This window comes from Fukomys damarensis, unplaced genomic scaffold (assembly GCF_012274545.1).
Source record: "Fukomys damarensis isolate Sample0158 unplaced genomic scaffold, DMR_v1.0_HiC HiC_scaffold_35, whole genome shotgun sequence".
In the NCBI taxonomy this organism is placed as follows: Eukaryota; Metazoa; Chordata; class Mammalia; order Rodentia; family Bathyergidae; genus Fukomys; species Fukomys damarensis.
This window is the reverse complement of record NW_022900947.1, coordinates 52,934,804-52,949,690: the sequence shown is the minus strand read 5'-3', so window position 1 is coordinate 52,949,690 and position 14,887 is coordinate 52,934,804. Positions and strand designations below refer to the sequence as shown.

The 14,887-nt window shown below is 35.5% G+C and overlaps 1 protein-coding gene across 1 annotated transcript in view; it reads left to right on the top strand.

Annotated features, from left to right (window-relative positions):
- The window catches only part of Tmprss11a (transmembrane serine protease 11A), an 83,632-nt gene that overhangs the window by 29,087 nt on the left and 39,658 nt on the right, over positions 1 to 14,887 (top strand). The window contains exon 3 of the mRNA XM_033758870.1: positions 14,221 to 14,359. Coding sequence (XP_033614761.1) covers positions 14,221 to 14,359 — 139 coding nt within the window. The remainder of the gene's footprint in view (positions 1 to 14,220; positions 14,360 to 14,887) is intronic.

Below are 14,887 nucleotides of genomic sequence, written 5' to 3'. Positions count from 1 at the left end.
GTAATTCAAAATTTGAGTAAAATATTCACAGAACTAGTCATTGAAGGTTTCTCTCTAGTCACTGCATTTAAATACATGTTCATTTCATTGATATTTGTTTTGTTTTGTTTTTTTATTTAATTTATGGGTACATTCCAGGTAGACAGTACAGTTACATTCATTACTGGGATCTTGTACCTTTACATGCCAGGTCTTGGTTCTCATTTTTTCCCCTTGTCCCCACCCTCTCTTCACCCTCCCCTCCCCCCTTCAAACACTTTAATTCCATTTTTACATTTTCTCATATTTTTTTCCTTTTCCCTTGTTCCCCCTTCTGTATCCTTCTCACTGTCCCTACACCTTTGGTCCTTTTTTTCCTATTTGCTAAGTGTCCCATTAGGATCTTGAGTACTATTTCAGTTTTTCACACCAGAGATACTATTCGGTATTTGCATATGTGTGCCTTATTTATTTCACTAAGAAGTATATCCTCCAAATGTACCCATTTAACTGTGAATGAATCTACTTTCTCATTCTTTATGCTGAGTAGTATTCCATTTTGTAGGAAAACCACATCTTTATCCAGTTTCCAATTGATGCGCAGATGGGCTGTTTCGAAGTTTTAGCTATTACAAACTGTGTGTTTTGTTTTGTTTTTGAAATAAGGTCTTATTATGTAGTGCAGGCGAGCCTTGAACTTATAACCCTACTACCTCAGCCTGCTGAGTGCGGAGGTTACAAGTGTGAGATAATACACCTAGCTATCATTGAGATTTAAAGGCATATTTATAGCATCCTCTTCTTGATTGAGCTTCCCTTTTCTAATTGTCTAATATATTGTGAATAATATTTAGCAGATACAAGGGGCAGAATGGCAGACTCATCTAGCATACATGGAAACTAAGAGTATAGGACTTCATGATCAGATAAGTATATAATTCCTTATATACTTATATAAGGATATATGATGATATATTTGTAATTATTGTAATAACAGATATCATGTACTAAATGTAAATCACTTTGTGTTATTTTTTCTGTCAAATTTGCTTTTCTTTTCTTTCAGCTTTAATTGAGTTTATTGGTAAAAGAATCATATCACAGCGATGTATGTGCACCCATGTTAATGGCAGCACAGTTTGTAATAGCTAAAACTTGGAAACAGCCCATTTGCCCATCAGTTGGAAACTGAATAAAGATGTGGTTTTTCTATAAAATGGAATATTATTCAGCCATAAAGAATGTATGTGTTATTTATTCTGTACAAGCCTGGTATAATTCAGGCCTAATTTACAAGGGAGGAAGGAAAATTGACCCAGACTGAATTTCACGTGGAATCTATCCACACCTTTTTATCCCAAACACACTAATAGATCTGCCTCTGAAATACCCTGGATAATGACAGGAAATTGACCCATTGGTGATGCACAAATAATATAAGCAAAATTTGAGTGGTATTTGACTGAAGGCTCTCGGATCCATTATCAAGGTGGTCTGGCTGCAAACAGGACAATAGCTTTGGATTCCAATGGTTTTTCCCCAAATTCTTTGTCAGTTTGTCAGAAATGACAGGTTTTTGGTAGAGTTCTGGGGGTCTTCTATGTAGGGAATAATGTCATCTGCAAATAATGATAATTTAACTTCTTTCTTTCCTATCTTTATTTCTTTTTCTTTTCTAATTTATCTGGCTAATTTTCCAGAACTAGGTTGAATAGAAGTGGTGATAGTGGATATCCTTATCTTGTTCCTAATTTTAGGTTGAAAGCTTTCAATTTTTAATCATTTAGTATTATGTTGGCTCTTGGTTTGTTGTCAATGATGGATTTTTTCAGATTCAGGCAAAGGCCATCTATTCCAATTTTTTGTAGGTTTTTTTTTATCATGGGTGTTGGACTTTTTCAAATGCTTTTCTGTGTGTGTCTATTGAGATGATCATATAACTGTTTTCTTTAGCTCTGTTGATAGGGTGTTTTACATTTATTGATTTTTCATGTGTTGAACAGTCTCTGCACCCCTGGGATGAATCCTATGAGTCATGGTATATGATCTTCTTAATGATTCATTACATTCTGTTTGTCAATATCTTACTGAGGATTTTTGCATCTGGATTCACTAGGGAGATTGGCCTGTAGTTTTCTTTTTTTAAATATTTTCATTGCTACATGTTAGATATACAATAAATTTACATACATCATTGGGATCTTGTATATTTACATGACATATCTTGGTTCTTATGTTTCCCCATTCCCCTAGTTTCCCTTCCCCCCTCCATGCTTCCCTATTTATAAAGACTTTATTTCCATTTTCTCCTTTTCTGCTACTTTTACTCTTCGCTTTTTACCATCCCCTACCCCTCCCATTAGCCCAATAACCTTAGAACTTTTCTTCCTGTTACAAAATATCAATTATACATTTTGACCCTTACGTACACTTTTAGTTTATCACACCAGAGAAACTATTTGCTATTTGCACATGTGTGTCCTATTAATTTCACTGGAGTATGGCCTCAATATGCATCCACTTAGCTATAAATGTCTCTAGTTTCTCATTCCTTATGATTCATTAGTACTCCATTTCATAGAAAAATCACATCTATTTTTTCTCTCATTAAGTTTATTGTTACTTTTTAAGTATACTTTAGTTACATTTATCATTCGATCATATACCTTTACATGATATATCTTGGTTCTTATTTTTCCTCATGCCCCTATTACTCCCTTAACCCCCTGCACCATTCCTTATTTACAAGGACATTATTTCTATTTTTTTCATTTTCTCATATTCTTTTCTTTTCCCTTATCTCCTTTCCCCTACCCTTCCCACTTCACCTACACCTTTAGTCCTTTTCTTCCTAGTTCACATTGTCAAATATACCATTTGGATCTTATTTACACTTTTAGTTTTTCACACCAGAGAAACTATTCAGGATGTACACATGTGTCTTATTTGTTTCATTTAGGAGTACGGCCTCAATATGCATCCATTTTCTGGTGAATGACTCTAGTTTCTCATTCTTTATGGTTGAGAAGTACACCATTTTATAGAAAAATCACATATTCTTTATCCAGTCTCCAACTGATGGGCAATTGGGCTGTTTCCAAGTTTTTGCTATTACAAACTGTGCCGCTATAAACATGGGTGTGCATATATCATGGTGCTATGATTCTTCTAATTCTTTTGGAAAGATACCCAGCAGAGGGATAGCTAAGTCAAATGGAACCTCTAATCCTAGTTCTTAGAGGTATCTCCATATTGATTTCCACAGTGGTTGCACCAGTCTGCACTCCCACCAACAATGGAGAAGGGTTCCTTTCGCCTCACAACCCCACCAATATTTGTTATTGGATGATTTCTTGATAGCAGTCATTCTTTCTGGGGTGAAGTGGAAGCTCAGTGTTGTTTTCATCTACATCTCTTGAATATCCATTGATGTGGAACATTTTTTCATATATTTATTTGCTGCTTTTACTTGTTTGTCTGAAAAATGTCTTCATTTCAGATGCCCATTTTTGAATCGGGTCTTTATATCCGGGGGACCTGATTTTTTGAGTTAGTTATGTATTCTAGGTAATAGTCCTTTGTCTGAGGAGCAGCTTGTAAAATTTTTTTTCCACGTTGTAGGTTTCCTCTTAGCTCTCTTGGTGGATTCTTTTGCAGTGCAGAAGCTTTTTAACAAGATGAAACCCCAGTTGTTGATTCTTTGTGCTAGTTGCCATGCTACTGATGATCTGTTCATAAAGTCTTTTCCTATGCCAATGTCTTTGAGAGTTCTACCTAACTTGTCTTCCAGCAAGTTTAGTGTTTCTGTTTTAATATTTAGATCTTTAATCCACTTGGATTTTAGTTTAGTGCATGGTGAAAGATAATGGTCTAGTTTTAATCTTTGGCAACTTGAAAGTCAGTTTTTCCATCACATTTTATTAAAGAGGCTATCTTTCCTCCAGTGGGGATGATTGGCTCCTTTGGCAAAGATGAGGTAGCTGAGTACATCTGGAGTTATTTTTGTATCTTACAATCTGTTCCACTGATCCTCAGGTCTGTCTCTTTGCCAGTTCCGTGCTGTTTTTATCACAGTGGCTTTGTAGTATAGTTTCAAGTTGGGGATTGTGATACCTCCTGCCATGTCTCTGTTGCCTAGAATTGCTCTTGCTTGCTATTCTAGGTCTCTTCTAGTTCCAAATGAAGTTTTGGATTATTTTCTCAAGTTCTGAGAAATATACCATTGGAATTTCAATCAGAACTGCATTGAATCTGTATAGAAGTTTTGGTAGCATGGCCATTTTCACGATGTGAATTCTTCCTACCTAGGATCAGGGGATACTTTTCCATTTTCTTATATCCTCTTTGGTCTCTTTTTTCAGAGTGTTGTAGTTTTCAGTGTAGAGGTCTTTGGCTTCTTTCATTATATTGATTCCTAGACACTTCAGTTTTTTTATGCTATTGTGAAAGGAATTGTTTCCCTAATTTCTCTCAGTGAGTCTATTATTTGTGTACAAGAAGGCTATTGATTTTTAAGCATTGACCTTGTATCCAGCTACTCTGCTAAAAGTGTCAATTAAGTCTAGAAGTCTTTTGGTGGAGTTTTTGGGTCTTCAGTGTAGGGTATCTTATCATCAACAAATAATGACAGTTTAACTTCTTCCTTTCCTATCCTTATTGCTTTACTTTCTTTCTCTTGTCTAATTGCTATAGCTAATGTTTCCAGAAATGTATTGAACAGGAGTGGTTATAGTAGGCATCCTTGTCTTATTCCTGATTTTAGCATGAAGGCTTTCAGCTTTTGGCCATTTACTATGATGCTGGCTGTTGGTTTTTCATAGGTAGCCTTTATCAAGTTGAGATATAGACCATCTATTCCAATTTTCTACAGGGTTTTAGTTGTTGTTGTTGTTGTTGTTGTTACTGGGGATTGAACTTGGGTCCTTACACTTGCAAAGCAGGCCACTGAACCACTGAGCTAAATCCCCAGCCCTCTGCAGAGTTTTTATCATGAATGGGTATTGAATTTTATCAAATGCTTTGTTCTGCAACTATTGAGATGATCATATGGTTTTTGTCCTTCACTCTGTTAATATAGTGTATTACATTTATTGACTTATGTATGTTGAAACATCTTGCATCCTTGGAATAAATCCGACCTGTTTAGGGTGTGTGATCTTCTTCTTTTTTTTTTAATTGAGTTTATTGGTACATTTTAGGTATACAGCACAGCTATATTTATCATTGGGATCTTGTACTTTTACATGACAGGACTTGGTTCTCATTTTTTCCCCTTGTCCTTGCCCTCCCTTCACCCCCTCCTCCCCTCTCCATTTACAAACACTTTATTTCCATTTTTTCATTTTCTCTTGTTTTTTTTTCTTTTCCCTTATTACCTTTCCCTTACCCTTCCCACTTCCCCTACAACTTTAGCCTTTTTCTTCCTATTTCACATTGTCAATTATCTCATTAGGATCTTATGTACTATTTTAGTTTTTCACACCAGAGAAACTATTCGGTATTTACACATGTGTCACTTATTTTTTCATTTAGGAGTATATTCTCAATATGTATCCATTTTCCTATGAATGACTCTAACTTCTCATTATTTGTGGCTGAGTAATATTCCATTTTATAGAAAAACCACTTCTTCTTTACCCAGTTTCCAGCGGATGGACAAATGGGCTGTTTCCAAGTTTTAGCTATTACAAACTGTGCCGCTATAAATATGGGTGTGCATATATCACTGTGGTATGATTCTTTCACTTCTTTTGGAAAGATACCCAGCAGAGGGATGGCTGGGCCAAATGGAACCTCCAGTCCAAGTTCTTGGAGGTATTCCCATATTGATTCCCATAGTGCTTGCACCAGTCTGTACTTCCACCAACAATGGCAAAGGGTTCCTTTCTCCCCACAACCCTGCCAACATTTGTGTGTGATCTTCTTGATGACTCTCTGTATTCTCTTTGCCAATATGTTATTGAGGAATTTTGCATTTATGTTCATTAGGGTGATTGGCCTGTAGCTCTCTTTTTTGGGTCTTTCCCTGGTTTGGGAATCAAAGTAACATTTGCTTGCAGAAATGAATTTGGAAGTATTGCTTCCCTTTCAATTTCATTGAAAAGTTGAAAGAGTATTGGCAGTAGTTCTCTAAATTTTTGTAGAATTCAGCAGTGAATCCATCAGGACCTGGGCTTTTCTTTGTTGGCAAATTTTTAATTACATTTTCAATTTCACTGACTGCAATTTAGAATTTTTGTATCTTCTTCATTCAACTTTGATAATGCATATTTATCTACAATTCTGTCCATTTCTTCTGTGTTTTCCATTTTATATGAGTACAGGTTCTCAAAGTAGGTATTGATGATCCTTTGGATTTCTGCTGGATTTGTTGTGACTTTACCTTTTTCATTCCTAATTTCATGGATTTGAGTTTTTTCTTTATTTTGATAAGGTTGGCTAAGTGTTTATCAATTTTATTTATTCTTTTGAAAAAACAACTCTTAAATTCTTTGATTTTTTTGCCATTCTCTTAGTCTCCATTGCATTGATTTCTGCTCTGATCTTTATAATTTCCTCCCTTGTATGAGCTTTGGGTTTGTCTTGCTCTTCTTTTTCTAGAAGCTTAATATTCAGCCTTAGGTTGTTTATTTGAGCTCACTCTGTTTTCCTAATATGAGTATTCACTACTATGTATTTACCTCATAAGACTGCTTTCATTGTGTCCCATAGATTCCTGTATGTTACAATGACATTATCATTTATTTGTAAAAACTATCTATTTCTTCTTTAATTTCCTCTGTGACCCATTGGTTCCTCAGGAGTTTTTTTCAATTTATATGTTTGTGAAGTTCTTACAGTTTCTTTTGTTACTGACCTCCAGTTTAATTTTACTATGTTCTGATAATATACTTGGGATAACTTCAATTCCTTTGCATTTACTTAAACATGTTCTATGTACTAATATGTGGTCTATTTTGGAGAATTACCTGTGTGCAGCTGCAAAGAATGTAAAGTCTGGATTTGTGGGCTGGAACACTCTATCAACATCTGTTAAGTCCATTTGTTCAAAAGCTTGGTTCAGTTCTAGGATCTCATTGTTGATTTTTCTTGTCTAGATGATCTGTCTATTCATGACAGCAGGTATTTAGGTCCCCCACTGCAACTGTATTAGTGCTTATTCAGTTTTTCATGTCCTGTAGTTTTCTTTTTTGGTTGTGTCCTTCTCTGGTTTCGATATCAGGGTAATACTTTCTTCCAGGAATGAACACTGAATCTGCTGGAAGAGAGAATAGGTAGAGCTCTTGAGGACATAGGGATAGACAAGGACTTCATGAACAAAATCCAAACTGCATGGGAAATAGTGAAAAGAATCAACATAGAGTCTCACCCAATTAAAAGGTTTGTGCACCAGAAAAGAAATCACCAATATACTGAAGAGATAATCAATAGAGTGAGAAAAAACTTTTAGCAGGTAGTCCCTCAGATAAAGGACTAATATTCAGAACATACAAAAAAATTGAAAAATGATCAGACCCCTCAAATTTAATGACCCAATTCAAAAGTGGGCATTTGAGATTAATGTACTTCTCAGATGAAGAAGTACAAATGGCAAATAAATATAATGAGAAATGTTCAACATCACTATCATCTCAGAGATGCAAATTAAAACAATGCTCAGATTCCATCTCACCCCCAGAAAGAATGGCTAAGATCAAGAAATCAACCAACAACAAATGCTGGTGGGGCTGTGGGGAAAAAGAAACCCTACTCCACAGTGGGAGTGTAGAGTGGTGCAACTGCTATCAATGTTGAGATTCCTGAAAAAAATAGGACTAGAAGCCCTATTTGACCCAGCTATTCCCCTACTGGTTATCTTACTAAGAGAATTAAAAGTATCATACCACAAAGATATATTTGCACCCATATCTATAGGAACACAGTTTTGAATAGCTAAACCTTGGAAAAACCCAAACGCCTATCAACCTATAAATGGAATTTAAAATGTGGGGGTTTTTATACAATAGAATAAAGAAAGATAAATGAGACATTTATAGTTCAATGGATGCACCTTGAGACCATACTCTTTCTGGTACCAGGGATTGAACTTGGGTCCTTGCGCTTGCAAGGCAGGCCACCAAACCACTGAGCTAAATCCCCGGCCCAAGACCATACTCTTAAGTGAAATAAATTAAACACATGTATAAAGATCACATTATCTCTCTGGTGTGAGAATCTGAAAGGGTAAATAAGGACAAAAATAGATAATGTGAAATAGGAAAAAAATGTTCAAAAAGAGAAGGAAACTATGAAGGGGGGGCCAGAGAAATGAAAAAAAAGAAACAAGAAAAGAACAAAATGGAAACAAAGCCTTTGTAAATAAAAGGAGGGAAAGACAATTGAAGGGAGGGGGTGGGGATTGGAACAAAAAGAGGAATCAAGATATACCATGTGCAGGTGCAAAGTCCCTTTGATGAAGGTGATCGTTATGTATATTTAAATTGTACTGATAAAATTAATTAAAAAAAAGAAAAGTAGAACCATTCTGTGATCAATTTTGTTCAATTTCTGTTTGTTAATCCTTTATTCCCTCTTTTGTTCTTGTCAGATACTATCTTCCTCACCACGTTGTTGTTAATTCATGTTTCACTAGAAACATCCTGGACACTTCTTGACACCTATCTGAGCTCCTTTCTGGGGTAATTCCAAGGTGCCATTCAAATCCAAAATCTTACTGGTACCAGAATTAGATACAGTATGTATCATCATACTGAAATAGTAATTTTCTCAGCGTGGCTGATTTCTATTGAGTGTAATAATAATAAAAACAAAAATATTGATAACAGCTATCATTTGTTTATTTTTTTATTGTATGCCAATCATTTTATATGTATTAATGTATTTAATCCTATGATATAAATATTAATTTTACTTCCATTTTATAAATGGGGGGACCATGACACAGAAAGGCCAGTGTCTTGCCTCACATTGCAGAGCTAGCAAGTGGCAGGGATGGAATTTGGACTCAGCTTGGGCAGAGAGATTTGGTTTTTCTTTGTGCTGTACTATTTTATACTAATTAGAAATCAGTTCAACCATTCCTCATTTGTTTAAACTACTTGTGATTGTGTTCTATCACTAATCCATTGTATAAGTTCAATGACTCTACATTTTATTGTGATCTCAAGGTGAAAGAGAGCAAAATGCTTTACCATCTTAGGATATCACTAGAAAAGACTCTTTCGCTGATTAAGGACAGGGTTCTCTAGAAGGTGTAGGAACCTGAAGTTAATTTCACTGATAAGAGTTTAGTAGATGCTAGATGAAAGGTAGGTCTTCAAGAATGTGGGTAAATTCAGCCCAGCAGCCAGAGGTGATAAGCAGAAGCAGTTGCATCCTGTCAGGGCCTGATCCTCCATGGTGATAACATGCATCCTCAGGGGATCCTGGAGAGGCAGCCTCCATCCCCTCTGCTTCATGCCCTCCTCTGCCAGCCTCAAGCTTCTCACAGACACACTTATTTTTTTTTCTAGTTCACCCAATTTTCATCACTGGGATCAGGGTAAAGGCATTTCCCTAGAGAGATGAGGAATTGAAAATCTTTTCTTTCCTGGGTTCTTAATCTTCCTTCCTGGAGACCCTGAACTTGGCCCAGTTTGAATGCCTTCATCACTTTCTTCATAAAATTATCTTTGCTCTGGATGCACAACTATATTTCATCAAATGTTGCATTTCTCTTTGCCCTGAACCTTACCCACACTGTCACTCATATCTGGGAAATGGATATCCAAGAAATATACTAACTTTCCTCAGTTTCTTTTTTTTCTAAATCTTTTTAACAACAAAAGTATTCCACAGAGCAACACAGGGGTGAGAACACATCTTTGAAACTGTTCTGTGGAATGTGAGATTCCAAAAAGTATCGAGAGAGATGGTAACAAAAGGATATTTGAAAAACTTTATTTCACTACAACCCAGTAAATGTTTTTTTGAAGTATCTAAGAGGTAGATGTAGACTCTGGTGTTCTCTCAGGGTCCATAGTACATAGAAAACCAGGACAGAAAAATCTGCCCATCTTTACTCTCTGAGATCATTAAAGGTTCTACGATTTTCAGAACTGAAGATACTATTTAACTCCACTTACTGTTTATTACCAAACCTATTCAAATATGGAAAATGTCCCACCCTTTATTACTTGGGATCACTGCTTAAGAAATGCCCCAAAGCTCTGTATGACTTAGTCACTGTCTTCAGGATCTTGTTCACCAGGGAGAGAGAAAATATGTGTGCACATAGATAGCAAGAATTAAAATATAGTGAGCTCATTTGGCAGAATGAAAAAAGTATCGAATTAAGTAAAATCCATCAGTCTACAGACTTCCCCACATATGGCTATTCATCTTACCTGATTGTCCCTCTTCAAAACCCTCCTGCCTTCTACATTAGCACTGTTAATATTATGGAATCTTCTCCAGAGGGAGAAGAAGGGCTCCTAAGTTTATGAAAATGCATGCAAATTTAAAGCTAGATATTTACTTATCAGGGGACATGAAGACATTAAAATGATTGTTTTCCTTGCAACAAAAGGCTCAGCTTCTCAGAGGAACCACAGTTCTTACAAAGGAGCATCTGGCTCCATTAGAACTTCCCCTTCCCCTTAGGGGTGAGTCCCAGGCTAGGAAAAAAGGAGCAAAGTTTTCTGCACATCTTGCCTCCCTGGAATACATCTAGTACCTTTTTAAAGTTATGTGAGGAGGTAGGTAGACTTGTAGGTTGTCCTGGAAGCTGTGTAACAATTCCTTTTTATATGAGAATATACACTTTGAACTTCAAAAACTTTTTATGTTTTTATGAAGACTTATTCAAACATGACTGATCCATAAATGATCATTTTCATGGTAGTCACACATCTATATTTGTATAATAATAACATATTTATAAGACAGCAGGAAAACAATCCTGAAGAGGAAAACTTTGAAGTTTTAGATAAAATAATACAGGATATATGATCAAAGGTGGAGCAACCAGAATGGCTGCCTTTCTGGGAAGGCTTCTTTCTAGGAGAAAATCTCTGTGAGGTGGGGATGCAACAATGTTTCTGCTTAACTCATTTTTGGATTCATTTATAGGAAAATCCTCAAGGACCTGAACATTGCAATGCACACTCTTAACAATTCATACTGCTCTACATATTCTTCAAATGTGTATCCACTAGTCTGCGAGACTGCAGAAAGTAAAACCACCAAAATTATCTCATTATTACCAATTTTCTTTCACAGCACCTTAGATAATATTTTCTATAAATACATCCTTCTAAAAATAAAATAATAAAACTTAATGAATGTGTAATGGCCATAATAAGTGGGATTTCATAGAGATTAGAGGTTACATTGCTAAGAATATGGATCATCTGTACTTCCTCTTTCCTTAAAATGCTGAGGACCAGTTTGGCCATGACAGGGATTGCCTTTAGTCCTTTTCCCACTTAATTCCCAAGAGTTTCTTTTGTATTCCTAAGATTATTACTTGAATAAACTATCCTTAGTTCTCTTCATAGAATAGATACCAAAAGGTTTTATTAAGGGTACTTCTTTTAAAATCTGAGGTGAGGGCTGGGGATTTAACTCAATGGTTCCACCACCTGTCTTGCAAGTGCAAGGTCCCCAAGTTTGATCCCTGGTACCAAAAAAAAAAAAAAAAAAAAAAAAAAAAAAAAAATCTGAGGTGATATTAGGCAAATGATTAACATGGCTTATTCTGAAAGGCAGTGTGATGATACATTTCATGTATTTGCTTATGTCTATAAAAGTTGGGAGTAGATTCAAAGTTCATTCATATAGGATCAAAAAGCTGCAGATTTCATAATGCCTCCTGCTGCTCTTGTGATACGTTGTGCAATGCATGGACTATATTGTCCAGTGGTTCTTGCTGACAGAAAAACACTCCAAATGACAACTTTTTACCCCGGTTTGTTGGGCACCATTTCTCCCAGGTGCTTGTAGCTCCCCCTTGGGTGGGTGGGGGTGGTAACTGCCTGAGCAGTGCATCAGCAGGTATTGAGCCCTTCTTCTGCCTATGGCCCCATTGTTCACTCTGCAAACTTGTGACTTTTTATGTCTAGGCACATTGAATTCAACCTGTCATCTACTTATTCCAGTTGTTCTATTTAGATGAATTATACACGATTGCAAAATAGACTTCAAAACTTGTAAATGTTCTTGAGTTCTAGCGTTTTTCCCATGGTTCTTATTGTTTTCCAATGACTTGGTGCCACACTGAGAGGAATCTCTGAGAATATGAAGAGTTCAAAAATTGAGTATAGGTGAATGAGTGGCAATAAATATTATCAAAGGATACAGTACAAAGAAAGTCAATCTGACTCTGAGAGGAACTTTGTCTTCTAAAAGTTAGAAAATGAGTTGAGAAGACCACAAGTTCTACTACATATATGGGATAAATCTCTTTATATCTTTTGAATATGTCCTCATTTGGAAAGTGATTAAATTATGCTGACCACTCTCTAAGATTTGTTTTACTTCTGAATTTAGCTTTCAAGCCATTTAAAAGGTTAAGTAACATCACATCAGGGGCTTCTGTTTGTTTTTATATTTGATTATATAATATCTCGTCCATCACTGGCCTACTTGCAAAACAAGTTATCCAGCTTTCCAGATTCTCCTTTTAATCAATTAGGGCTAACATAGTTAGTATTTTCCATGCATAATAGAATTCAGTCCTCTCAGGTTCCACTGGGTTTACTGGATAAATGTATCACTTATGCCCAAAGAAAGACAGTAAGTTTTATACTTTTTAAAAAATCTTTATTATAAATCAACCAATATTTATTAAAATTTCATTTAGCCCAAAGCATTGCAGTGTCTTGTGAATCAAATATTGAAAAGAAATATCTTGCTCCCAAATAGTTTTTGTTATCAATATACACAAATTAAGTGATGAACTAATAGGTGTGTAAAAAACTTTAATATAGCTGCAAATTATAGAGATGGAGAAGCAGAGTTAGATGACCTGAGCCCTCCCAAGCCACTTGACTCTTAACAAAGCAGGCTTCTTCTCTCTCAGCCTCTGTTATATCATATGAAATGTTGATACAATACCTGCTTGACTCTCATAGATTTATAAAGTTTGTATTCAGTACCAAGAACTTCATTAGGTTTTAGTGGTAAATGATAAGACTAATCTAGCCCATTAAAAAGTTCCATTTGTCTGTAGGAGAATATTCAAACAAACACATGATACAGCGTGATGGTCACAAAGATGCTAAAAAAAGAAAAGCAAACTTGTTTTTTCCTCCAGAATTGTAAACATTTCCTCATCTCCTAATAGGATGCCATATAAAGTATAAAGCACACATTTGAAGTTTTCTTAACAAATGAATTTAACCAATGTGTTCAAAGCCTTTCCTCTAGATTTTAGCTTGCAGGAAATAAAGGAGATTGAAGAACAAGTTAAGTGACACCACAGGAAAGCATTCATCTGAGTCCAGAAGGAGAGGTGTTCAGAAGGACTGCTAGTTTGGTTTCTTTAACAAGCAAATGTCATTTTAAAATGTTAAAGGAATCAGTATTCTTTTACATTAAAACAGTCTTAAAAGACATAGTCTTTGACTATGGTTTGTACAAACCAACTGTAAAAATAATGAGGAGCATAAAGCAAATTTAAAGATAGACTTGGTACTAGAAGATAATGGAAAATTACTAATTTTTAGGAGTGACAATGATGTACTGTTATGTTGATATATCTTAAACTGATTTTTAAAAGGCATGGTATCTTATTTCACATTATGATACAGCAGTAAAAAAACGAATGAACTAATACAGCAAATGTAATGATGGGATGAACATATGGTGTTAATATTATTCTCATTTTCTGTGTCTGCAACTTTTCACAATAAAGATTTAAAACAAAGTAATTAATAGAATACATTTGAAATCACTCTGTGAAAAAGCACTGGGAAAGAGAGGAAGAGTCCTTTCTCAAGCAAATGTGCTTCTTTGGGGTGTGCTGCTAAGGGCAACCAGGCCCGACCACCAAAGACAGGTCACCAAGTAGTCATAGAAAGAGGAACAGGAGCAAACAACACCATCCCAAGATTCCAATCTTTGTAATGCCTCTTTTCAGGTGAAGATGACCTCAACCAAAATGGGAGACAAATATAAAAACTGTGAAAGTCAAGTTAGAACCAGAGTTTATCCAAGGAAAATGAAAAATCTGTAACTATTAAAATGTGAGAGTAACCAAAGAGCTCTGTTTTTTACAGGACAGTAGGATTTGTCCCCCAAAACCGAGCTCTGAAGCCATGGATGATTACCCTTCTTGTCGTCTTATCACTGACCGCGATGGGGGTGACCATTGGTCTTCTGGCTCACTTCTCAGTTTCTGGTAGGTAAAATCAGGAATTTCACTTGGTTTCATCTTATATTTCCACAAATCTTCATTTTCATATATGTAGAAGAAATGTGCTCTGATTTGTGACTGTCCCTGTTCAGAATATTTTGTCTTATATTCTATCATTGCAAAATTTCTGTCAAAACAAATACTTTTCCAGGTGCTGAGGGTATTGCATTAAGTAAAGTGGGAAGTTTCCTGTCTCTGCAGAGCTCCAAATCTAGTACTTTTTAAAGAATATACATGAAATATTCAAAATAGTTATTGTATAAAATTTACTAGCAGAATTTCTGGTAAATAACCCCTACCATGTATTATACACTGAAATGAAAAACTGAAAATTTTTTAAAATTGGCTTTAAAAGACCATTTGTCAAGCAGCATTCCTAGGGCAAAAGAAAAGCACATGTCTAATGAATTTCAAAATGATGGATAAACAATAAATACAATATAATATTATCATTTGTTTTAGAGAAAAAATACTTCACTCTTTCTAGAATAATATTCAATATTATATTTTATT